At 36.4% G+C, this 13,804-nt stretch overlaps 1 protein-coding gene across 1 annotated transcript in view; it reads left to right on the forward strand.

Moving 5' to 3' along the window:
• PARD3B (par-3 family cell polarity regulator beta) overlaps nt 1-13,804 on the forward strand; it is a 399,588-nt gene that overhangs the window by 201,555 nt on the left and 184,229 nt on the right. Inside the window, exons 13-15 of the mRNA XM_014954145.1 lie at nt 968-1,097; nt 6,540-6,639; nt 9,107-9,222. Of these exons, the coding sequence (XP_014809631.1) occupies nt 968-1,097; nt 6,540-6,639; nt 9,107-9,222 (346 nt within the window). The remainder of the gene's footprint in view (nt 1-967; nt 1,098-6,539; nt 6,640-9,106; nt 9,223-13,804) is intronic.

Raw genomic sequence — 13,804 nt, forward strand, 5'->3', positions numbered from 1 at the left:
CAAGGTGATGTAACACACTGTCTTTTTTGCAGGCAGTCACTTCCAATACATTAAACATCTTGCATCATTTTACAAAGAAGTTATATGGGTTAGGTACATGCATTTCTTCTGTAGGTGTGACTATGAAATTTAAGGAATGATATGTTTAGTGTAATGTTTGCTGGCATAACGAGCATGCACTTTAAAACTAGAAGCCAGTTCGTGGCCCCTTCAAAAAACAAATATAAAATCACAGAAACTATAAAAGTTATCTTGAAAACTAGCCATAATATTCCCCTGAGTGGGTCTTCTGTTTTCCCTGAATAACGAGTACAAAAACGTCTTTCTGGGTCTGTCCCAGTTTTAGAAACTGTGATTATTTCCCCCACCCCCCTTTTTTGTTTTGAGCAACTGCTCAGGAGAATAAATGAGACAATATGGCGTGTATGGTGGGGGGGAAACGTCGCAAAAGAAAAGCTGAGTAGAGGTGTGACAGGAGTTTGTTTAGCTGCTAGCCAGAAGACCTGCGCTTGGGAGTTTGGTGTAACTCCTTACTTGCAAAACTGCGCTAGTGTGTGATCATCAGAACATATGCACCCAGTCTCTGAGAGAAGGGAACCAGCTGGCTGGCAGAAAAATACCATTGGCATTGCCCGTGTTCTTGTGTTGACAATGTCACAAGCTGCCCTCCCAGATGGAGAATTTGAATGAAGCCAGTTGTGGGTCATAAAAAAAAAAAAAATCAGTCTTCGTTTTCGTGCATCATTCTTAATGATTGATATTGCCTAGATATTGTCTTGTTTCATGGTCAGCAAAAACAGATAGTAATTTTGAATAAATCTTTCAAGTTTCTCATTTGAAGGGAAGCAATGTACAGTGAAGATTACATGATACTGTATTTGTGCACTGTCTGTAGTGATGGCTGGTCTTCTGCATTGTTGAACGTTTAATTTTTTTGTTACAATGTGTGGTTCTGTTTTACCCTTAGGAACGCTCTGACCAGGGAGCCTTTCAAAAATCAGCCTTTGACGGGAGTCATAACTTTGCAGCTGCTTCCCGACGGAATGATTCTGTGATTCAGCCGTTTGTGACATGCGGCGCTCAGGAAAGAATAAAAGGTAATCTCTAGATATCCTTCTCTGTGCTAAAAGGAAGTGCTTTGTGTTCATATTTTTTGAAATCCACAGCCACTAGAAAAGCAGTTAATTAGAGTAAGTGCACACTATGTTACTTTGAGTCTTGAAGATCCAGCGAGGGTGGGAGAGCTGACTCAGAAGTTGTGAATTAGATTCCTGGCACAAATTCCAGTTTAAGTAACAGTTTCTAGCTCGCTGCCCCAACACGTAAGGTTGGATAAAAAACAAATGATGAGTGCAAAATATATGTTGTCAAAATGTTTATTTTCTATATATCTTTAATGAGTGCAATGATTTTTGCATTGAATTCTTAGATTATGTACCAGGTTATTATAAGCTAAATACAAAAGCGTGATATTCATAGAGTACACTTGCATAATTTAGACTTAAAGGTAAAATTTGTTCGAAGGTTAGGACCATTCCCTCAATTTACAAATTTGAATTATATTAATGAACTCATTAAAAAAATAGGTAGACGTGAGCATTGTACAAAGAAAACATATATATGAGTATATGCAAGCATATAAGTAAGAGCTATTAAGACCACTTATTTTCCTGTCGTCTTTAATTTCTGATGGCATACTGTACTATCTGTCCAATTTGCACCTGACTCAGCAAGAGACTAGTTATTTGAAAAGTTTAAGTATCTGAGATGGTCTTGACCCCTATTCTTTTAAGTGTACTCTTATCCTTCAAGCCAAGCACATACTTAAATACCTTCCAGTAGCAAAAAAAGATAATTTCTTTGATATAGTTGAATTATGCATGATTTTTCCCAATTCCCTAGACAACTGTGGAATCTGGGTGGCCTGCAAAAAGTAATTTTATAGGCTGCTGTGATGACTTAGTAGGGTACTTTTAACGAAAACCCAAGAGCCTATATCTGTAAAGCTCAAGAAAAACTCTCATATAATTTAGGGGTATTTACTCCATTTGCGTTGACTTCTATATTTTGACAATGTGACTCCAGACAAATAATTAGATGTAGGCTCAAGCATTGTAAATATTCAAAGATCAAAGATCAGATTTTTTATATTTTTTTTTTTTTAAGATCTACCACATATTTCTCTGGTATGGATTTCACACTGATTCTGTAGTTACAGGAGAAAAGGGTCATCCTTGGAGCTAGCCTGCCCTGTAAAGTTAGCCATTGCCAAAGGATCAGAAAACAGGAAAACCCTTTAAACACTTCTGTAAAAAACATAAGCAACTGCTAGGGAGCCACTGACCCAAGTGAATGGCAACAGTTAACTTGTCACTTGAATTTCAAAACAAAATACATGGAAGAGTTGTACTTTCAGATAAGGATTCTCCAACTGCAATCCAAAAAATCAGGATGACTGGTTTGCAGCTTATTCACAAAATAATTTTCAATAGACATCTTTTTAATTAAAGAATGCTGATAAGAAGGCATAATAGCAAAAAAAAGTGATGATCTCAGAAGAGAATGTGGCAGATATGGAAAGGATGCTCTGGAGCGCTGCTGAGAGGTGTTGTCAGGGAGGGTTTGACATGGCTTGGGGCTTCCCAGCCATGGCCCGGGAGCAGTTTGGAATTGGAGTCATTGGACAACAGTTGACAAAGTTATTTCTGGAAGTATCATTGTGTTGCGATTTCTGATGAAGATTTGTCATTTGATGAGTAAGATTTAAGTGATCTTAATGGAGAACTGCACAGACACTTTCAGCAGCAGGATATCTGCAGTAGGGCTCTGTTCTGAAATTTTCTTGGTGAAAGACACTTTGGACTTACAGTAGTCCTGCACATTGTTGAAATCTTTCTCTAATTTTGAAGTCATAGTATTAATCAGTATTGAGCGAATACTCATTCTACTTTCCATTTGAGCTTATTAAGTATTTCCAGTCATTGGTTAAAAAAAATTTTTGCATTGTTTCTTATAAAATTTTGTCCTCAGCCTTTCAAGGCATCTCTAAAGGCAAAACACTACACCTATACACAGCCTTCATTTAGCTCAATTTTGAACTTTAGTTTTGTGTGTCTGTTAGGGACGTGAGTCACAGACATGGTGAGCTTCTTGTGACAGGCAGGAACAGTCCCTTGCACATTCTTATGGTGTACTATCCAGATCTTGTATGCAGAAGTATGGTTGGTACATTTTAACAAAAAATAATGAGACATAGAGGAGACTTTTAACATAATAGAGTACCTACTGTAAGAATTTAATGACAGGAGCTGTATTACATTTAATAAAATGTCATTTTCTCAATTAATGTTTTCTAGTAAGTTATTTCTAGTATCATTCACCGCTCCTACCAATAAAATTCTTATAAAAGCTCAGCAAAAATACACTGAAGCTTGGCCTCATAATATTGCTGTCTGTTTTAAGAGTCTTTTTTATTATACATGAGCAAGAAAACTAATGTCTGGGGAAAAGTGGTTATAGCCAAAACATTACATTTTGTCTTGCCTGTGGATATTTAAATAAAGGGGGAGGGGATACTAATCCAATATTGAAATGCCAGTGTTTGTTCTATTTTTGCATGAATAATACTTGCTGCCTTCAGGTCCTCACTTCTTTCGCTGCCAAGCTGTTGCACAGATTCAGTGTTTTTAGAACAACCTCTTTGAGAATTGATACTTCAGTGCCAGCAGCTTTACATTTCTGGTGTTGAAAGATTACTGGAATGTGTTTCATTAGAGGTTCTTATATATTTCTTATACTCCCCTACGTTATAAATGGTTATGGGGAAATGCTGTCACCTCTCTGGTTAACTAGCAGAATAATCACAGACTACTCTCTACTACCATAGACTGCCGAGTCTCTATGGTTGTACAGGCATCTCTGTTTTCATACACGTGTGATAATGTCAAAATAGAAAATTAAGAAGTTAAATTTAAAATTAATGTTTAAATTTTGCTTGTAAACATTACATGTGTCTTATAGACAGACTCAATTATTTACTCTCCTAAACTGTTTAATATCTGAAAATTCAGTACGTTTTTTTAGTGGCTTAGCTGTTCCTCTGATCTCCCTAAATCTGTTAAGATCATTTCATGAGGTCTTGAACATGGAGCCAATGACTGCCTGTTAGGTTAAATTCTCGCACTCTTTGCTCCTGCACCCATTTTGCTGGGAGCTGTACTCCCTTGTGATCATTTCTGATTCTCTCAGGAAGTCTGAGATTTTTCTGTGTGTACTGTTTGTGTACTGCAAGAAAAGTGCCAGTGGTAACCCATCACCAAACAGCCTTTGTGAAATTACATATTACTATGAATCTAAGTTAATATAACTATATGATATGCTCTTAATATTTTTTTAAAATTTAGTTCCCAAAATATCCTCATGGCAATGAGTTCCATGATTTAATGGCACAGGAAAAAATACTACTTCGTGTTTGTCCTGGATGTGCTACTTGATGGTTACACCAAGTGCCTTTTAGTTACTATGTATGATACTGTCAGTGAGAGCTTCCTTTTCAACTTGTGCATAGCTTTTACAATTTCATAGACTCCTCTTGTATCCCCTTTTATTGCTTCTTATTCTAAACCAAAGAATCCTGGTCCGTGTTCCTTGTAGGAATGTTTTTACATGTGTCCAACTACTCTTGCCACCTTTTCAATATGTTTCTGAATTATATTACATCCTTTTTCAGATAGGAAGAGTGAAACCTTAGATACTATTTAAAAACTAGGTACACCCTTAACTCTGAGTTCTAGATGGAGTGTTTGGACTTTTCTTAAGGCTCTAAATGTCTGTTTCCTTTTGACTTCGCGAAACATATATTCAAAGAATGAACCAGTGCACTTCTATTGTGTTGTTCCTGAGTGGTAATTGCTATAAAGTAATAGGCTTTGTGTATGTGGCAAGAGTTTTCCCGTGCTTCCATGTGTGTTGCTTTGCAGTCACTGATGGGGAGTTTCACCTGTGTTTCCTACTTACTTAATATCCTGCAATCTTTTTGTGGAGCTTCATAGTCTGCTTATTTTTGGTAGTTCTGAATGTTTACATGTGTAAATTTTTTTTCATCTCCTGATTCACCTTCCAGATCATTTAATTACATTGAACAGTACGAGTTTCTCTTTGTTCTAAATTCTTTTTACTGTGACAACTTGCCCTTTGCTCATCTCTGTTTCCTTTCCTTAAATTGCAACGTGAAAGAATGTTAATCATAATGCAAGAAGCCAGTGCAGTGTGTGTATACGTTAGGTAGCGTACCTTTTTTTCTGCATAAGACTGGCAATCGATATTTTTTTAAGGTCTTGTTAGAACTGTTTTCCTCATCTGCGTACCTTCTCTTTCTTCTGGTGACGTTCTCACTTTTCCTGAGATACAGGATTTGAACTATTTGCTGTCTTTCTGGTCTTTAGGGTACTATCCAGCCGATAGGAGTTTTATAGGATTCTTGAGCTACAAGCATGATTTTGTTTGTTTGCTTTTAGGGAACTATCTGAGTACTCTTATCTAATAAACATAATCTATTGCTGTCTGCCTCGATTCCCTCTTTGTTAACCCTGTTTCTTTCAAGTTAGATTAGTACTTTCATGTAGGATTGTACAAAAAAACCTAGCAACATTTAATGCAACAGTAGAGCTCACATGAAAGTGTGGCATGTCAGTACTGTTTAATTGCTTACCTGCCATTGAAACTCAAGATTATTAAGTGTCCATGTTTCGTATTAAGTTTTGGAGGGCTGAAGACATGTTCAGCATTGAAAAATGTAGGGACTTTTTATAAGATTAGATCTTTAGATTGAGGTGAATTTAAAGGACAATAATGAACTGGCCTACAGCAGGCACAGAGGTTGTATTAAATACTGCAGGTATGTAAGTGTTGTTGCTTAACCACTGAATGGTTTAATTGAGTAGTTCATGTTTTTCTTGGTCCAAAGTAATTTGCTGGTGTGAGTTGAATGCTTTTTGTAATGGTAAAGATGGTGCTATCGTAATGGTAGGAAAATGAAGACTGTAATTCAGAAATGCCTCTTTCTTCTCTTGCCGTGGGATAACAGGAATTTTTCTTCTTCTGAACTCTTTGCTGAGAATATGGTTCTCTTCTGAATGGTGGTACCACCACATGAATGGTGGTAAGTGCTCCCTATCAAAGGGAATGAAAGCATGAACCTACAATCAGTTAGGATGCAGCTATGTAGAAGTGAAAATCCATTCAAATGGATTAAAGCAATTTGTGCCTTGCGCTCAACTTCACTATAAGCACGAAGTTTCCCTATATTTATCTTTAATTTTGCATATGTAAATCTGAAAATCAGCCCTTCAAGAAATCCCAAGGGGTATATTTTCTGCTTGGTGTGATTTTAATTCTAGCTTAGTTAGTTTAGGGATTTGAATAATTTGTGACTCACTTCAGCATTGCTTGAGGCCTTCTAGTCCAGTCGTTGATCAATGAACTGGTGTAATGTGCTTGTTTCTGCAGCTTATTTAACCCCTTCTTAAATTTTATTTCAGAGTTGGCAGTGTCTGATCGTGGCAATGGTGAAAATGAAACTCCTCCACCTCTCCCACCACATCCCAGTGAGGATCTGCTGAATGAGGATTATAATCATAGGTTGGACCTTGTCTATTCTTAATATTTACAGCCCTAATTGCTCATTAGTGGTTGTGATAGTAGTTCTAATTGATTTTAAAATCACTTTAAAAAAGTGTTTTTATTCACCTAGGTGATCCTTTAAGATAAGCGGGGAATGTTATTTTAGCATTTAGTGCATTGTTCATTGCAGTTGTTCATAAATTGCAGTACACCTGCTATCCATGATATACCAAGCATGTGTTTGGTAAAACGAAAAGAATCCCAAAACATTATCCCTTTTTTTTTTAAAAAAAAAAAGCATTTTAAACTATACCAGTAGGTGCTATGTGTAGCTTTGTAGGAAGCTGAGTCTTCTTATGCAGCATGTCAGGCAAAGACATTCTAAAGGTTACAAAATGAAGCCTCAGTAACACTGAAATGTGTAGGGGAAAAATTAATGAATGGTTTACCAGTTGTAAATGCATTGGATAGGTTTTTTCAGATATTTTAAGAATACCTTTTGTAAAGACTGGTGTCCTTGATGGCAGCTACAGGCTTTGATTTCCATAGTAAATATGGAAATTTGGAAGTGCAGAAAAAAACCGTACACGTTAGAGTTTGGGATGGCATATACTTTGTCTGAAGTAGCACAGGATTCAAATCAAAGCATTATTTCAACCTACCAGACTCCTGATGCTGGGAATTTAATGAACTCAGTTTACTCGTTTTCTGAGTATTCAGTTTTGATAGGCATGCAACTGTTTCATTGCAATGATATTAGGAAAATATGCATTTCAAGTGAAAACTTAGTTATACTTCTGTCCTTGAGTGCATGGATGTGATTAAAATCTACCCTTCAAACGGCTGGTAGTATTGAAGAGTAGATATATTTTATTATGGGTACCTTGAATTCTTCATACAATGAAGACTCTTGTAACTATTTTCTTTTTGCTAACATAGAGTAATTTCACTAGAGTAATTTCATAATTTCTGGTCCAGGCAGGTATGTAGGACATGGTAAACAAACAAAAGTCTGCATAGGCTAATAGAACTCTGCATTAAATTCTCAACTGCAGTTGTTTACTAGAATCTATTCCTAATTTTTCAGTAAGGTGGGAACAAAAGCATTCTCTTAAATGATAAAGATGTATTAAAATGATGATGAATTTACAAGCACCTTCTCCAACCCTGACTTTTTTCCAGTGTTTTTTTGGTTATCCATGTGGAACTTAAGTTCTGTTGAAATTGAATTGCTGTGTTGAGTCACGCTGATTTCACTGAAACTTCATTTCAGCAAAAAAATGGGGAAAATGTTTTCACACTGTAAAACCAAAGCTTTTGATTGAACAGTTTAGAAATAAGTGTTTTTAATTTTTGAACTGCTTTCTGGTTTTAGAGTATTTAAAACTATATGCTCATGTTTCTCATTGAGAAGAGACATGGAATATGCATTGCAGTGAGTTGTTTTGACTCCTCATAGGTGAAAGTTACATTGAGTTTCACTCAAGTGGAATGTTGAAATATGTAGATATTTGCCTAACTTGAAGTAAAATAATTAAAAGCAAAACAGACAAACAAAAAAAAAAAAAAACCCCAAGCAATGAAACCTTGGATTTTCAAGCACCTTCTCCAACCCTGACTTTTTTCCAGTGTTTTTTTGGTTATCCATGTGGAACTTAAGTTCTGTTGAAATTGAATTGCTGTGTTGAGTCACGCTGATTTCACTGAAACTTCATTTCAGCAAAAAAATGGGGAAAATGTTTTCACACTGTAAAACCAAAGCTTTTGATTGAACAGTTTAGAAATAAGTGTTTTTAATTTTTGAACTGCTTTCTGGTTTTAGAGTATTTAAAACTATATGCTCATGTTTCTCATTGAGAAGAGACATGGAATATGCATTGCAGTGAGTTGTTTTGACTCCTCATAGGTGAAAGTTACATTGAGTTTCACTCAAGTGGAATGTTGAAATATGTAGATATTTGCCTAACTTGAAGTAAAATAATTAAAAGCAAAACAGACAAACAAAAAAAAAAAAAAACCCCAAGCCATGATACCTTGGAATTCTTCAGTGTTACGACACCCTCCAAGTCCCCCAAGCTCCAGCCTCTGCAGAAGTGGTGCAAGGCTGTAAAATAGCTTTTTATTAGCAGATGAAGTAGAATTGAGCCACGTAGATTGGCAGAATTTTTTCAAGTTTTTGTAGCATGTTATTTGGAAATGCAGTGGTTAAATAGGACTAGCAAAACACAGGAAAAATAAGAAAAATATGAATTGTTTAAAAGCAGTTATCACTAAGCATTTTTATTTGCATCCATGATGAAAAACAAGTGACTAGAGGTGCTAAGTCCTAGAAAAGAAAGTTGAGGATCAAAAACTGGTCCTAAAATGCATGACCACAAGAAACTGGAGGAAGAAACACATGTATATTTGTGCATTAATTAGTTTGCTTGTGTTTTGAACTGATGCCTAAATATTTTACGTGTCTTTTTTTTTTTTTTTCCTGCAGCCCCATCATAAATTCAGCAGTGCATTTAACAGATCAGCACATCAACTTCAGATCTTTGACACCATCCAAGCAGTCTGAATCAATTAATCTGAAAGCCTCAAAAAGCATGGATCTGGGTAAGAAGGGGTGGGGTGACATAGAGGTCAGCTTTTTAGCCTTAGCCCATCTGCACCATTTCTGTTTCTTGCTTTTGTTTCTTAAACACAAACATCAGGGAGTAAGTTCTGCAGAGGAGCTGCAGTGATGGGGACAATGGTCTGCCTCCTGTGGCATCTAATTGCCAGTACCCTTTTTATTGAAGCTATTGAAAGGTTTGTTAGTTGTTTTTTTATTTTCTTAAAGGCTGTTCTATCTGTTGTATTGAAATCCTAGCTGAGGAAAAGAGGGAACGTTTGTAGAAATGAGCAGAAAGAATTGCTGTACAAGTTTTAGGTATCTTAGAAAAGCAAAACAGCAATAACAAACGTCATTTTGATACAGAATATAAATGATTGCAAAACTACACTGGACAAAGGCTAGCTTTCCTAGGACAAGTTGTATATTTCTTCAGTGACAGTGACAAACACAGGCAATCGAAGTGTTGCAGTAGATCTTTATAAATGCTTGAAGAGTGGTAAGGTTATGGTCCTCTACCCATCAATGCTGTGCAGAAAATGTTGCAGGGTGGGTGAAGCAGAAAGTAAATGGTTCTTTCAGTGCTGGGAAAGCATTTGTGGGTGGAAGATTGAAAGGTTATTGCGTTTGAAACTGAGTAATGTTTTAATGAAAATTCAAGGAAAATTTCACAAAGTTCTTAAGCCTCAAAGAAAACCAAATATGCTTTTCTTTTTCCTTTTAATTCTTATTTGTGGCACTTATTCTTTATCTGTATTTTTTTCAAATTCGAATGTTGATGAAGTAACTTTGAGACCTACCATTAGGATGTCTTTAATCATAGATGTATGTATTTTGTTGGATCAGATTTTATACATCACTAATAGAAAAAGGTAAATTTCATATATAGTTTCAAGGAAGCTTTTTCGTGGTGCTGATTTTTTTTTTTTCCTGAAATGTTCAAGGTTGGTCTTAGTTTTTGTATTGTTGGTTTTTATTGTCATCTTAATGTAATGTTGTGATATAACATAAAATGTGTGTAAGTCTCTAATGAAGTGTGAGGAAAGTCAAATAGTTACTAATGCAGGATAAGAATTCATTTAAGGGAGTTCTTAAGGCAGAATTTTAAAGCTACAGCATAATCAGACCAGAAATTCATCCTTTTGCAGTTGAGTTCCACCATTTTGATGAAGAGTAATGATCTTTTTTAATATTTTTTTTTTAAGAATGGAAAGGCTCCTCAACAAAGGTATAAGTTTACAGACTTGAGTCAAAATTTATATTGTATGTAGTCTACTAGAAAAAATAATGTTCAGCTCTACTGAATCGTCTTTTAGAAAGGTTTACTTACATCTCCCACAAATGTCACTAGAAAGAATGTTCACAAACACCAATGTAAAATTACGCAATGGAAGTGCGCTTAGAAACATATAAATGAACTGCCGGGTAACTTTTCCTTCCTTAGGTCCTGGTCAGTGTTCATTTATATTGTGAGATTCAAATTCAAGTAAGCAATCTGCTCTTGACATCCAGAAACAATGTTTTGAGAATGTATATGAGTCACTAAGTCAGAGTGGTTAAAAACTAAAATAAAATTGGGTGCAAAAGTAAATAAAAATTGGGTATGAAGATGTCTTTAAGATCTTTCAAAAATTGTTGCTTATAGAAGGTAGCTGTTGAAAATGCCCTTTCTGTTATGCAAGTAAAAACCAAAAGGGATAATAATCAATCTGATTGGAGGCACTAATGTTTTATCCTTTTCATATATGGTGATGTGAAGATAAATCTGTTACCTGAGACAATAATTTAAAGAACTGGAGGGGCTATGAAAGAACTGCACCCATCCTGTGTTATATAAATAATAGATGAAGTAAAACTTCTTGTACATAGCTTTGCAAATAAACTGAGGAAGATGAAACCTGCGGCTTTTTGCAGTTGTTCTCTATCAAGCAGCGAAGTACCATGTTCAACTTTCCACCTTTTGAAAGATTTTTAAGCAGAGGCTTTTGCTGGAAAAGGGAAAGGAATATGAAAATCTTAAATTAAGTAACTGCAATATAAAATGCTTCTAATGCAAATAAAATCCCAATAATTTGGTATATAAACCTTTGCTTCCAAATAGAGCATTCATATAATGCACACTCCAAAATGGATTTTTGGGGAAGCAAAGTTATTTCTGAGTTTGCTTTTATACTTTGCTCATTACTTAACTGCAGCAACTTCTCATCCCAACATGCAGCTGTGTACCCACTATTGATTTCAGTGCATTGTTTGCCACAGTGGAAAAAAAAAAATATAAAAAAAGGGATGGGAAGTGCTGCTGTCTTTATCTTCCAGACCCAGAGTTGAGGTTTTGAGAAAGATTTGTTCAGCACCATAGAGGAACTGTGCAGCAGATTTGGTAACAAAGAGGAGAGGTGTTGCCTATCTGAAAATGCTTTTATAATGGCTAGGCCCTCTTTTTCCAAGCAATCATGGGATGCTGCCCAGTTATTACTTTTCTTTTGTTCTCAAGTTTTGCTAATTCCTTCCAAAATAAATCTTGCATGATGAACAGAAAAATCACAGAATTAGAGTCCAGGAGGAGAGCTCTGAGACCTTACAAAATGTGATTTAGATGCAGTTTCTTTGCTTTTAAACCAAGTTGTCTTGGAATCAGGTTTCTTTGTAGATGTGGGAAGACATAACCAGCCTTTCCAGTTACAAGGTCCAGAAATTACCTGGATGTACGTAGACCAGAATAACATCTTGAAATCAGTAGGCAACAGAATTAGTGTAACACAGGGCATAAATGTGAGACGTGTCCTGCTATTCACTTAGGAAACATTCTACTTTACCTTGAAACTTGTATAATGCATCCGTTGCCTAATTATAAGATTACAAAGAGGAATGCCATGAAGATGATCAGAGGGCTGGAGCATCTCTCCTGTGAAGACACACCGAGAGAGTTGGGGTTCTTCAGCCTAGAGAAGAGAAGGCACCAGGGAGACCTTACAGTGGCCTTCCAGCACCTAAAGGGGGCCTACAGGAGAGATGGGGAGGGACTCTTTATCGGGGAGTGTAGCGATAGGATGAGGTGTAATGGTCTTAAACTGAAAGAGGGTAGATTTAGGCTAGATATTAGGAAGAAATTTTTCACTGTGAGAGTGGTGAGACACTGGAACAGGTTGCCCAGAGAAGTTGTGGCTGCCCCATCCCTGGAAGTTCTCAAGACCAGGCTGGATGGGGCTTTGAGCAACCTGGTCTAGTGGGAGGTGTCCCTGCCCGTGGCAGGGGGGTTGGAACTCAATGATCTTTAAGGTCTCTTCAAACCCAAACCATTCTATGATTCTATGAATTACATAATGGCATCACCATCAGAAGGATCATTAGTGGCAGATAACAGAAAATTTTGAACAGGAAAGACCTGAGAATCCAGATACTGCAACAGATTGGGAACCTTATGAGTAAACAGTAAACTCATTAAAATTGGGAGCTAATAAAATTGTATACTAAGCTTCTTTTCTGGCTTTGATTAGGGTTGATGTATACACAAGAAACAAATCTGTTAAGTAAAGACTAGTCTAATTACATAGATTCACAATGGAAACCCATTTAACGTTGATGTTTATCTTTTCAGTTTTATATATTTTAGGCCCAGAAACCTTTGAGTGCTTAATCTCTTTTCCAGTCGTATCTATTTACTAAATAATAGTAATTATAATTATAAATTAATATCCTTAGTGAATAATATCAGGAAATAAGGGTGGGTGGTCAAAAAGTGTTCAGGACTGCTAACATGTTGAATCAATTTGTCATCATCATTCTCCAGAGCAAATCTTACAATGGAAGGAAGTTGGCGCATGGAGCAAAAGTTGCAGGTTGCTTGCCAGTAGGGCAGATATGGTTTAGTTTATTGACTCTCAGTGCATTTTTGTATTGTAGATTGGAGAGCTGGGCAGGAGCAGAAGGCAGGAACCGCAGCTGCCTGGCTGTTTAGGCAGGGCTCTATGCCGTCATGCACGTGCCATGAGTCATAGGAACTGACACAAGTCTTAACTGCTAAATTCATGAGTAGCGTGAATCCAAAAGCAGTATTGTCTGAAGTTGGTGTATTTGAAGTTATTTGCAGATAAGTTAGTTTTTTCTTGAGTGTACTTTAAAAAATAAAATAAAGTCAGTGGCATGTGTGAGTTATTGAGTTACTGTCATACAAATTTGAAAAAAAAAGGTAAAAAGGCGAGTACTGTGATAATTTCTTTGGTTTTGCAAGCATGAGCAAAACCTTGCCTCATACGTACAGATGTCCTTGCGCAAAGTGTATGGAGGCAGGGTTACTGGCTTCCTGCTTTACATCCATCATTTACACAGCAGTCAAAGGCTTCTCAAAATTTACAGCTTTGTTCAGAGTAATAGGGTACAGATTAGTTCTATATCAGCTATAATATTCATATTATAGTTCTAGATCAATCCTAATGTTCTTCCCTGTTGCCGTGTTGAGATAATGACAGTACTTTCTGGATGACTGGTAGAGTTCATATCTTGTGTCTTATGGTATATCTTTTCTTTGCCTTGTCTACTTTTATTTTGAACTGGTGATGACAAAGAGCCCAGCCATCCCTTTAC

The sequence above is a fragment of the Calidris pugnax genome, unplaced genomic scaffold (genome assembly GCF_001431845.1).
Source record: "Calidris pugnax isolate Ruff unplaced genomic scaffold, ASM143184v1 scaffold103, whole genome shotgun sequence".
NCBI lineage: Eukaryota > Metazoa > Chordata > Aves > Charadriiformes > Scolopacidae > Calidris > Calidris pugnax.